The sequence below is a fragment of the Psammomys obesus genome, unplaced genomic scaffold, assembly GCF_907164565.1.
Source record: "Psammomys obesus unplaced genomic scaffold, mPsaObe1.curated_primary_1811, whole genome shotgun sequence".
Lineage (NCBI taxonomy): Eukaryota > Metazoa > Chordata > Mammalia > Rodentia > Muridae > Psammomys > Psammomys obesus.
In genome coordinates this window covers 2,606,663-2,619,539 of record NW_026592732.1, presented here as the reverse complement: position 1 = coordinate 2,619,539, position 12,877 = coordinate 2,606,663, and the positions used below count along the sequence as shown (strand labels likewise).

Here is a 12,877-nt window from a genome sequence, read left to right as displayed (position 1 = left end):
AAAGAAAGAAAGAAAGAAAGAAAGAAAGAAAGAAAGAAAGAAAGAAACCCAGACTTTATGATTTCACAAATATCTTTTAAATATATAGGACCTAAAACTCCAGGCCGATAAATTAATCTACTGTACCTAAGATTTTCCTTCCCTATGACCAAAAAGCACATGGAAAAAATGCAGATGTCTAATTTTATATATTTATATATTGGTGTTTGATGTGCCACGTTTTGTTGAAGCAACAGAACTATCATAACAGCCGGCATCCTCTCTGTTTCCTTTTCATGCAACCCAGCTGACTTTTTCCGAAGCCATAAGAAACAAAGCCAGGTTATCCATCACTGGGAGTGTGGGAGAGAACGGCCGCGTGCTCACCCCGGACTGCCCCAAGGCCGTACACACAGGAACTGCAATTAGACAAAGTTCGGGATTGGCTGTCATTGCATCGGACCTACCATAAAAACCAAAAAAATAATTGAGTGCCTTAATTAAACTGTGTTGGTGACTGATGGAAACGCAGCCCCGAGGGACAGGCGCAACATGTATTTTGGCTAAACCCATCCTTTGGCTGAGAGCAGGAAGGACATACTGAGCGCCGGACAAAACCAGTGCATGAGTTCAGCACGGAAATGCAGACTCGGATTTTATATCAGGAAAATTCACTATTTAGTTTTGTTTTTGTTTTTTTTTTTTTTTTCGGGGTGGGAGGAGTGGGTGGGGATATTGAGGATGGGTGTATTAACAGCAACAAATTTCACTTGAGCGCACTTAAAACTAATCAGACTGGCCAGTTAGCGCATTAAACTGTGAAGTTCTTTCCCAGAAAGGTCTTGGTCACCACAGCAAGGGATTCAACAGTTAAATAGAGGTCAAGGAACCTGCTACCTGTGTCTCCGCAACACCCATGTAGTCGATGGAGTAATCTGCAGCCGAGACAAGCAGTCACTAAGATGTGATAAGAAAATAATAAACATGTAAATCCTGTGGAAAAAAACACAATGAAATTTAAAGAAAGTATTTACAGCTACTTTGGAAATAAAACAATACTGAAACATGCTTGCTTTTTAACTGAAGTAAATACAGTAGAGGACAACAAAATTGTTTTTTCTAACCATCTTAGGGAACATTGCAATAATTGATAATAATGCCATCACTGTAATAAACTTTAGAGTCTTTTTTTTAATGTAAAAGTTGTCGGCCACTTTGTTTCCTGTAACCTTCACTCTGTCACACAAGTTGGCTCATGGATTGTGTTTGTCTATCAGGAACAAAAAGAAAAAAAAAAAAAAAAAAACATGTGAAGAAAATATTGACATGAAGTCATCTATCTGCAATGTAGAATTTAAAAGACTACGGGTCACTCATGTTATCAGTGTAATTTATAATCCTGTTCTGTGTACAAAGTTGTGGTTTTTGTACCCACCCAAAAGAATAAAACAGTTTTTCTTACAGTATCTATCTACAGAGCTTAAATTTTTTTCCCCTATACTTATACAAGTTATTTGAGGAACTATAACTCTGTGAGGGACTATGGGAGTCAAGGGATAGGCCATATAAGAAAATGTAGCTTTCTTTATTATTCCTCCATACTATGCTTCCCCTTGTTTATCTCTTGGGCCCATTTGTTAACAGATTAGGTTGTCAAAGATAGAATCTTTGAGTCTGGGAATGAACCACTGTTCTAACACCAACACACCCTGTGTGGGAATTTTACTTGGCTCTATTTTGCTGCATAAAATTCAGTGCCTCTTGGGCATTCCCTTCATTCCCATACTTCCATTTAAATTCTTGAAGGCACTGATAACAGTTTAGGGTAAATCACAGTTGAAAAATCCCAATCCTTATTTTTACCCAGAGATCATGAATAAAATTGTGCTGTGTTCATTTTTAAGAAAACAGAGCCCTTTTGGTTCAAAAAAAAAGTCTGCTTCATTTGGAATGGTGAATGAGTTCAGTGATATGGATAAAAATCGTGGCTCGAGGGATCTTTACAGAAAGCACAAGTCAGGATGATTCCCAAAGCGTGGCCTGAAGGAAGAGCGGAGTGAACCAGTGTTAAGGGTAATCTAAGGGTGAGCAGCAGGCCAAGCCACTCCTGCCCTCCTCAGTGCTCCGTGTGCGAGGCCCGTGCAGCAGGGGAGTCTGGTGAGGGCACAGGGGGTGACGCTCTGCTGGAAGAAAACGGAGGACTGATTTCCTTCCTGCAGTGCTCATAATCCGCATCCAGTACCTGCGTGTCACTACAGTGTGGTCCTTATAACAGATGTGTGCGCTCTCCCTCAGGAAGGGTTGACTCTCTGCTGCTGAGCAAATGATTTGTTTCACAGTCTGGGCCCTCCCTGATGTCTTCCTCTTCTCTCACTCCAATCCAACTCCTCAGCCAGCAATTAGACCTCCACAGCACACGGAGCCTGGCATCTACCATTTTTCTTCAGTCCATAGATCTTCTCTGTCTTTACCTGAACGTCAGCCATCCCGAAGCACTCAAATTGAATTTTAATCGTACTGTGAAGACTGCCATGATCGCCCACCACCCCTGCCCGTGACACCGAGTCACATGCCATTCTTAATGTTCCTTACCCATCACGGCACTCACCATGCTGCATTGTAATTGCCTGTGTACTTGTCTGTAAACTACTAGACTGTCAGCTCCCTGAGGGCAGGGACTGTGTCTATCTTGTTCACAGTTGTAGCCCCAGCACCCAGCACAGTGCCTGGCATATTGTAGGTGCTTAATAAATATTTGTTGAATGAAAGAATGAATTGAATTGATTTAATTAAGTTGAAGCAGAAAAAAAATGTATTTTCTCCTTAACAGTCCATGGGGTGTAAGTTAGGTATAGAGTCGGTTAAAATGAAACTAAAAATTGACTGATATTTGCAGTTACACCGAGGAAAATAGCTAAAAAGAAACACGCATAATAAATTTTCTTTTCTTTTTTTTTCTTTCTTTTTTTTTTTTTTTTTTTTTTTTGTTAAAGACCATGCAAAAGCAAAGACAATTGTATTTGGCATATCATGAGGGGCAGAGGGCCTGCCGCTACCAAGAGTGCTACCTGCGGTGACTCAGTACACCCTCTAATTAGATGGGCACGTGCTCTGTTTAACCATAACTCTGTGGCACAGTTTACTTAGCCAGAATCTTGATTTTGGCACCTCTCTGGGGTGGCTGAACGGTTATTAAACTTGGAAATGTGATTTTAAAACATGTGAAAGTTAAGGCTGGTGCGGTTGCTCGGTAGGTAAAGGTGCTTGCCATGCAAGCCTGAAGACCACCCACACAAAGCCGGAAGGAGAACTAACTCCACGGGGTCGACCTCTGGCCTCCATGGAGGCACTGTGGTGTGTGTGCAATCACACACACAAAACTACTGCGGAAAAAAACTTAAAGCTTGAAATATAGGAATCCACAAAGTGGAAGAACCCAGGTACTATACAAGACAGCTCATTATTTAGTGAAACTAATTGTTTCAAGCTTAGAAGCTGCCTAAAGAAGGTGATCAATAAGCAATGACCACCACGGGGACAGCTACAGACCCACCTTGTCACACGAAGCCCCACAGCTCCCTGGAAACTCGCGTCTCAAGAGTGCTACTCTAATTTCAAGTTGCTGCCTGGGTGAGCTACGAGCCACTTGGCTTTCCCACCTGTGTAACAGCTGTTCAGAGTGTTTCCTAAGGCGCAGCAGGTGTTCAGTATTTATTTGTCAGTGCTTAAGCATAACCATATATATTAAGTCACAATCAATGAAAAGGTTTGTTTGTTTTTTTCCTCAGAAAACAGAGTACATCAACTTATATTGCCAAGGTAGTAATAACAGGAACAAAACCCAAACTGAAAGCCGTACCCTGAACAGCCTGAGAGACAAATTGGTTTGATCGGCTTAGTGGTTTGTTTTTGTTTGTTTGTTTTTTTAATAATAGCATTCCAAGAGGGTTTTGTTCTTAGACAGTCATGAAAATTGCCTGCCTTATTATTTGTAAAATCAAAAGCAAATTGAATACATACATATTCCCTAAGCAATGAGCCTTTTTCAGGAGTTATTTTATGCAATAATTATGATGTCATAAGGAGAGATAAGAGGTAGAAATTATATTTCAGATAAACAGAAAACAAAACTGCTTTTGTGAAATAAGACAAACCTGTTTTACTTTGATTTCATTTTCTTTGAAAGTGGAAGAAAACCCAAACTCCAATGAAGGATGAGATAAACACTAAAATGAAGGGGGTTGGGTAAAAAGATAACATTTCCCCAAGTGGCCAATGGCTCTTTTTTTTTTTTTTTCTTTCAAGCTTTTATTTCTACATTTCGTTATGCTTGCGTGGGGACATAGACTATATTCACTGCAGCATCCAAGGAGTCTAGAGAGGGCATCACAGGAGGAGCTGAGAACTGAACTCTGACCTTCTGGAAGAGCAGGAAGCACTCTTAACTGCTGAGCCATTCCTCTAGCACCAAGCAAAGGGTTTTATGCTTTGTTTAATTTTGTTTTTAAGGGAAAAGGGGTGTTCTGCTCCCAGTCCATACACCATTAAATGTGTAATACTCAATGTAATCCTCTTTGATAATGGAAATATCACCTTTAAGTTTCTGACATAACACAAACCAAATTGTGGTTTCCTTGGAGGAAAAAAACAAGCAGAATATTCTCAGTCACATCCTTGAGATGATGCTAAGAAATCATTTATCATTGCCTGTAGAGAAATGTCTGCCAACTCTTTGATGCTAGTTTTCCAACACTAATGTGAAAGCTTTAGACATTTTTTTAACAAACAGAATTTAAAACAAGTCAGTCCATACTTGGCTCCATTTAGAAATTATTTTAATCTTTATACACGTAAAACAGGTCCCTTTTCAGACTTCTAAATCCTGGGATCCATCCATCTAGCCTGTCTGGTATTTCTCAGAGACACTCTGTCTAACAATACTCTCCACTGTCAGAGTACATGGCTTTACAACCATTAGAACTGGGCTGTCACCTGAGGTTCAGCCTAGTAGATCCGAGTCCACGTCATGTGCAATCTCACACCAGAATCATCCCATTCTCCTCCACTGCTCTGCCTCCATATCGCTCTTTACTTGTTAACCAATACACTTGACCTTCTCAGACCCTACCCATGATTCCACGTTCCATGCAAGCACAGAAGTTAAAGGAATGGCAATCCTGGAAATTATGACTCAAGGTACGTACACACACACACAACAACAACAACAACCTTCATGATAGCTCAGTAGTTAAGAGCACGCATTGCGGCTGTAGAAGACCTGAGACGGGTTCCCAGTACCAGTGGCAGATGACTAACAAGCTCCTATAACTCAAGCTCTAGTGGGTTTCAGCACCTCTGGCCCCCTAGACACTCACTCACACACACACACACACACACACATACACATAAATGCACTCAAACACACACGCGTGAATAACTGAAAATAATAAAAATAAATCTTTTAAAAAGTTTGTAGAAGTGTGTGCCGACAGGCCAGGGATATGGTTCAGTAAGCAAAAGTGCTTGCTGAGCGAGTCTGAAAATCTGAGCTCAGTTCCTGGAACTCAGAGAGGAAGGAGAGGACTAGCCCCCAAAAGCTGTCCTCTGAAGAAATTGGCAGCCTGCATGTCCACATGCATCATAAACACATGCAGAAACAAATTAATTTCTATTTCTAATGTATCATCAGCAGAACGGTGGCTTACATCAGAGATCTGTTGTGGCCAGAGGAATGTAAGCCTAAGTCCAGCCTGGGCAGCACAGTAAGCTGCAGGCCAGCCTATGCTAATTAGCAAGACCTTGTCTCAAATGAAACAAAAAATACAACAATAACAAAAGGGAAGTATCCCATTGTGTAAATGTTCCACAATTTCTTTATCCATTAGTCGGTTGAGAGACACCTAGGTTGTTTCCAGTTTCTGGCTATTTCGAATAAAGCCTCTATGAACACAGTTGGGAAAAGTCCTTGTTGTATGGTGGAGCATCTTTTGGGTTTATGCCCAGGAGTGGTATAGCTGGGTCTTGAAGTATAACTATTCCCAGTTTTCTGAGAAAGTGAAAGATTGATTTCCAGAGAGATTGTAAAAGTTTGTACCCACCAGCAATGGCCCCTCCCCACTTTGTCTTCTAATATATTTACAGTATCTGGTTTTATGTCAAGGTCTTTGATCTACTTGGACTAGAGTTTTGTGCAGGGTGGTAAATATGGATCTATTTACATTTTTCTACATGTAGACATCCAGTTAGACCAGCACCATTTATTGACGATGCTTTTTTTTCCATTACATAGTTGTTGGTGGTTGGTCTGATGCTTGTATTTTGACGCTAATTACTGGCCCTCAAGAGCTGGTTACTGCCCTATCCTTATTATATAAACCTGCCTAAGACATTATTCTTGATTGGCTAATAAAAACGGCCTATACTTGGGCAGGGAAGAAGGAGGTGGGGTGGCTAAGCTTCCTGGGCTTTGGGAACAGGAGAATCATAGGAAGCAGAGAGATAGGAAGAGAGGAAATAGGAGGATGCCGTGATAGGTTAGCGTGGAAAAGGAACTACTGCAGACAGTAAAGGTTTAATGAAAAAAGAGGCTTATTAGTTATTTTTCTACTGCTATGATAAAACATCATGAGCAGAGCAACTTCTAGAAAAAAAAATAGGTTGGGCTTATAGTTCTAGGGAGTTAAGAGTCCATGACAGCAGAGTGAAGGAAGCAGGTGCCAGGGACGGTGGCTGGAGCAGGAAGCTGAGGACTTCCATCTTGAACCGCCAGCACACAACAGAATGCTCTGGGAATGGCTGCTGGGGCTTTAAACCTAAAAACCTGCCCCCAGTGACACACTTCCTTCAGCAAGGCCACACCTCCTAAACCTTCCCCAAACAATCTCACCAACTGAGGACCAATTTAGACACCTGCAAATATGTGGACCATTTCTTTTAAATCACCACAGAAGAAAACAACCAAGTAGTATACAGGACGAGATGCTTGTAACAACTGGAATGAAAGTTTTCAGTTCAGTTCAAAGGTCGGATCTGAGAACTGAATTACAAAGAATTAGCATTATCACATTTTAAATAAATTTAATTATGTCACATTAGAAAGATAATTGGTAAATAATAAAGGATAGTCCCTGCTGTGAATTGTTTAAAAATTCTTAATGTCTCAAAATATTTCCAAATTCAAATTTTACTTTGTACTACATGCTACTCTTAATTTGTACACCAGAGTATCAGCATTTCTATCTATTACAGTCAACTAAAAATTGAAAATTAATCTTGTGGTTCATGCTACTCTTAATTTGAACATGAGAGTCTCAGCACGTCTATCTATGTTAATCACCTAAGCTGAGATTTACGCAACTAGCACAGCTTGACTTCCGTTACACAAAGGCTGACTCCCTTTCCACGTGTAATGGCAAATGTTATCAGTTTGAAAGGCTTTAGAATTATCTAGGGTCTCCTAGGTGATACATCCAGGCAGGCCGGTGAGAGATTTTCTTAATTAACTAAATTGACGTGGGAGGACAGCCCTAAAACTGGGTGTCACCGTGGTCTTGGCATGAGTCCTGAGCTGTATAAAAAGGAGAAAGCTAATGGAACATAAGCATTAACTCTTTTCCATTCCTGACTACGGATACAATATGAGCAGCTGCCTCACCTCCTGCCCCTTCCCCGACTCCCAAACTAAACCTTTTCTCTCCTAGTTTCTTTTGTCAGGTATTTTGTTACAGAAACAGTTAAATGTAACTAAGACAAAATCCACTAGGGCAGACTGTCAGAGATCCTCATTAGATTTTAAGTAGCATTGTGGAAATCAATATATCAAACAAAAGGCATTGAGAAACAGCAGATATTAGTATCATGGGCTTTAGAGCTATAAACTCACATCCTCAAAGCATATTGTGTATTTGTATGAAAATGACATATAATTCTACATAATAATCTTAACAATAATAATTATGTATAATTCTACATAATAATCTTAACAATAATAATTACAGTAATAGAAAAAAGTTATGACATGGTTTTTTAAAAAGTATAACTTAATAAGTTAAAACTTAAGTATTAAAAATTAAATTTAGCCGGGCATGATCATGCATACCTTCAATCCCAGCACTTGGGAAGCAGAGGGAGGCAAATCTTTGAGTTCAAGACTGGTCTACAGAGTGAGTTTCAAGCTATCCAGACATACATGTTGAGATACCTGTCTAAAAACAACAAATAAACAAGCATAAGCATTAAAATTTAAAGTTATTTTCTATAAGAATTGTAAAAACATGTTTGTGATTCAAAAAAGAATATTGTGCAGTTGGAAAAATTAATCATTAACTCAGGATATCCTAGAAACAGTATGATGTGGTTTTACATGCAGCACAAAGGTGATAAAGCACACGGAAAAAGAAATGTGGAAGGACTCATATAAACAGGGAAGTGAAGCAGTAACAGAAGCTGTAGTATGAACTTAGGGGTGAATGGTGGGTCTGCAGAGGGAGTCCAGCAGTTAAGAACACTTCGTCCATAATCATGAGGCTACAGTTCAGCTTTTAGGACTCATACAGCAAGCAGGGTATCCTGAGAATGTCTTTAATCTCAACTTCAAAGAAGGCTCAGAGAAGAACTATTGAGGCTTGCCAGCTTCCTGAGAATGCCAGGAGTACTTCAAGCTGATCAGAACAAAGGTGCAAAAGGTTCAAAGTTGTTCATTTGTAGACAAATCTTTTATATATATATATTAAAAAAGTAATATTTCCACTTATTAAAGAATGAATACTATTTCCTACCCTTTGGTTCTGGTCTGGCCCTGTGGGCCTCTTCTAAGACTAGGCCTCAGCACCAGTGTTCTTTTGGACTGCTACCACTGACATTAGAACAAGCCCAGGCTAGTCTAGCTAACAGAGCAAGCCCAGGACCCAGAAGAAAGCCCACGAGTACCGTACACCCACTACCCAGTGGACTCCAGAAACAGCTCACCTATCAAGCCTGCAGCCCTCAGGAACCTAGCAAAGCTTAAAAGCACCCAGCCAGTTTGAGCATACTTTTTCCTAGTCAGCAAAATAAGTACCAATGGCTATTATTTTCAGCTCCACATACTGAATATGTGGATATGAATAATCTCTTAATGAAGTCTGTGAAAATACACCAAAAGGTTAGGTGAAATAACAAAAACAATTCAAGATGTGGGAGTATAATTCAACAAAGAAAGAGGACTTTGCAGCCAGTCCTGAAGATAGCTAATAAAACAGGGTCAGATGAAAGGGGAGGAGGTCCTCCCCAGTCAGTGGATTTGGAAAGGGACAGGGAGGTGATGATGGACTGAGGGTGGGATTGGGAGGGAATGAGGGAGCAGGATTAGGCTGAGATACAGTTAATAAAATGTAACTAATAATAAACATAAAATGCAACAATAATAAAAATAAATATATTCAAAAAAAGAAAGAGAATCACTAAAGAAAAGTTAAAAACTGGAAATGAAAAACTTAGGAAGTCAAACAAAATGTCAGAAGTTAACCTCATCAACCGAGTACCAGACATGGAAGAATGAATCTTAAGTGCTGAAGATAAGGTAGAAGAAAAGAAAATGTTAAATATAAAAATTTTGAGGCACAAAACATTCAGTACATATGGGCCCAATATACTCATAGATTTGAATGCTTGGCCATCTGGAGTGGCTGTATTTCAAAGGACTGGGAGGTGTGGCCTTGTTGGAGGAAATGTATCACTGGAGGTAGACTTTGAGGTTTCAAAAGCCCAAGCCAGAGCCAGTGGCTTTCTCTTCCTGCTGCTTAGGGATCCAGATGTAGAACCCTCAGCTACTTCTCCAGCACCAGGTCTGGCTGTGTGCCACCATGCTCCACACATAGTAATGGACTAAACTTCTGAAACTGTAGCAAACCCCAATCAAATGCTTTCATAAGAATTGCTGTGGTCACGGGGTCTCTTCGCACCAGTAGGATAGTGACTAAGAAAACATATAATGATGAAAATACTAAAAAAGAATATTACAAGTGACAAGAGAGAAAGACCAAGTAATATATAAAGAAAGGCATACCAATTAGAATATTAGAATAACATTTGATTTCTCAATGGAGATTCTAAAAGCCAGAAGCACCTAGACAGATCTTCTACAAATTCTAAGAGACCACAGTTGCCAGACTATTATATATAGCAAAATTTCAATCACATTAGACAGAGAAATAAAAAAAAAACATTCCACAATAAAAACAAATTTAAGCTGTATCTATCTACAGATCCAGACCCACAGAAGGCACAAGATGGAAAATTTCAATAGGAAGAGGTTAACTACACCCAAGAAAATACAAGGAATAAATACTCCCAGGCCATCAATTCAAAAGAAAAGAGAAAAGCCAACACTATTACAACAAATAACAGGAATTAACAAACACTGCTCATTGATAACTCTCAACATAGTTGATGTAAATTCCCCAATAAAATCACACAGACTAACAGACTGGATTCAAAAACAGGACCTATATTCCTGCTGCATCCAAGAAATATACTATCAAGGATAGACATTACCCCTTGGTTAAAATGACAGAAAAAGATATTACAGGAAAATGAACCTATGAAACAAATTGTTGTAGCCATTTTAATATTTCACAAAATAGACATCAATCAGAAACTAATTAAGAGATAAGGAAGGGCTCTACATACTTATCAAAGGAAAAAATTCACCAGGGGAACATTGTAATGCTTAACATCTGTCTATGCACCAAACACAAGGGCACACAACTATATAAAAGGACTCTAAAAGACCACAGATATCAGCCCAGACTACTATACCAAGCAAAACTTTCAATCACAACAGATGAGAAAATAATACACTCCATTATGAAACCAAATATAACCAATATGTGTGTGTGTGTGTGTGTGTGTGTGTGTGTGTGTGTGTGTGTGTGTGTCACAAACACATATATCTGTCATGGGCTTTAGAAGGAAAACTATATCTATCATAGGCTTTAGAAGGAAAACTCCAACGTTCCTACAGCTTATATCACAAACTGACCCTCACACACTGATAGTGGCAGACTTCAATACTTCACACTAGCCAATAGACAGGTCATCCAGACAACAACTAAACAGAAATGTGGGAGCTAACTAAGCTTGTAATCCAAATGGGTCTAATAGATATTTACAGAACATTTCACCCAAACACAAAAGAATATAACTACGTCTCACCAGCTAATGGGAACTTTCTCAAAATTTGACCCCATCCTTGGACACAAAGCAAGTTTCAACAGATAAGAGCAAATCGAACTAACACACTGCATTCTGTTTGACGACTGTTGATTAAAGCTGTGTATCAATAACAACAGAAAGCTTAAAACTCATGAAAACTGGACAACCCTTCACTGAATGAAAAATGGGCCAAGACAAAACTTAAGAAAGACTTTCTAAAATTGAATAAAAGTGATACCCAAACTTGTAGAACACAATGAAGGCCATTCTAAGAGGCAAGTTCATAGCACTAAGTGCCTACATAAAAATTTTGGAGGGACTCATAGTAGCAACTTAACAGAACACCTGAGAGCTCTAGAATAAAAAGAAGTAAGCACAGCCAAAAGAAAGTAAAGAGCAAGAAACAATCAAACTCAGGGCTGAAATCAATAAAAACAAACAATACAAAGAATCAAAGAAACCAGAAGTTGACTCTTTGAGAAAATCAGTAAGATTGACAAACCCTTATGCAAATTAACTATAAGGTGAAGAAAGACTATTCAAATTAGTAAATTTAGAAAAAAAAAAAAAAGGAGGACATAACAACAGATAATGAGGAAATCCAGAAAATTCTAAGAACATACTACACTCCACTAAACTGGAAAACTTACAGAAAATGGATAATATTCTTGATATATTCCATTTACCAAAATTAAGTCAAGTTCACATAAGCAATTAAATCAGACCTATAACCCCCAGTGAAACAGAAACAGTCATTATTCTCCCTACCAAAAAAAGCCAAGGGTCCAATGGTTTTAACACAGAATTCTACCAGACTTTCAAAGAAGAGTTAATATCATTTCCCTCATTATTCCATAGAATAGAAACGAAAATAACATTGCCTAATTAATTTTACAAGGCCATTATTACCCTAAAACCCAAACCATATAAAGACCCAACAATTAAAGAGAATTACAGACCAATATCCCTTAAAAACATAGATGTAAAAGTGCTCAATAAAATATTTGCAAACTGAATCCAAGAAGATAGCAAAAAAGATCATCTACTATGATCAAGTAAGCTTCATCCCAGAGATGCAGGGAATGATTCAAAATATGCAAATCTATTAATGTAATCCACCACATAAGCAAACTGAAAAAAATAATGCACATGATCATCTAATCAGATGAAGACACGGCCTTTGACAATATCTAACACACCTTCACAATTAAAGTCCTAGAGAGATTAGGGACGCAAGGGATACACCTCAACATAGTGAAGGCAATGTACAGGAAACATAGCCAACATCAACCTAAATGGAGATAATCTCAAAGCAACTTCACTAAAATCAGGAGCAAGACAAGGTTGCCCACTGTCTCCAAGCCTATTCAATATAATACAAGAAGTCTTAGCTAGAGAAATAAGACAACAGAAAGATATCAAGGTGTAGGCTTGGATTTTTCACCAAACCTACTTTATTTAGGGTTCTTAAAATACCTTCACCTCCCTTCCAATGCCTCCTCCCACCCCTGACCTTAGATAGAAGATTAGTAGGGGAAAGGGCTGTGGACTTCTTTTATGTACTTCCTGCTGATTAGGGTTGATGGGTCTTTACCAAACTAGGTCATGAGAATACCAGCAGTCCAGTCCAAAGGCCAACACCTAGCAGCAACAGGAATGAGCACAAGTCAGTGAAAGACACAAGATTCAGTTGGATTCAGTTCTG

The 12,877-nt window shown here is 39.0% G+C and overlaps 1 protein-coding gene across 4 annotated transcripts in view; it reads left to right on the top strand.

Moving 5' to 3' along the window:
* Gria4 (glutamate ionotropic receptor AMPA type subunit 4) overlaps positions 1-1,302 on the top strand; it is a 386,847-nt gene extending 385,545 nt beyond the window's left edge. For 2 of the 4 annotated variants that reach the window (XM_055615436.1, XM_055615437.1), the window contains exon 17: positions 287-1,302. In XM_055615436.1, coding sequence (XP_055471411.1) covers positions 287-451 — 165 coding nt within the window. In that variant the 3' untranslated portion in view covers positions 452-1,302. The remainder of the gene's footprint in view (positions 1-286) is intronic. The other 2 variants (XM_055615439.1, XM_055615438.1) reach the window with 1 other exon arrangement.
* The last annotated feature ends 11,575 nt before the right edge of the window (positions 1,303-12,877 follow it).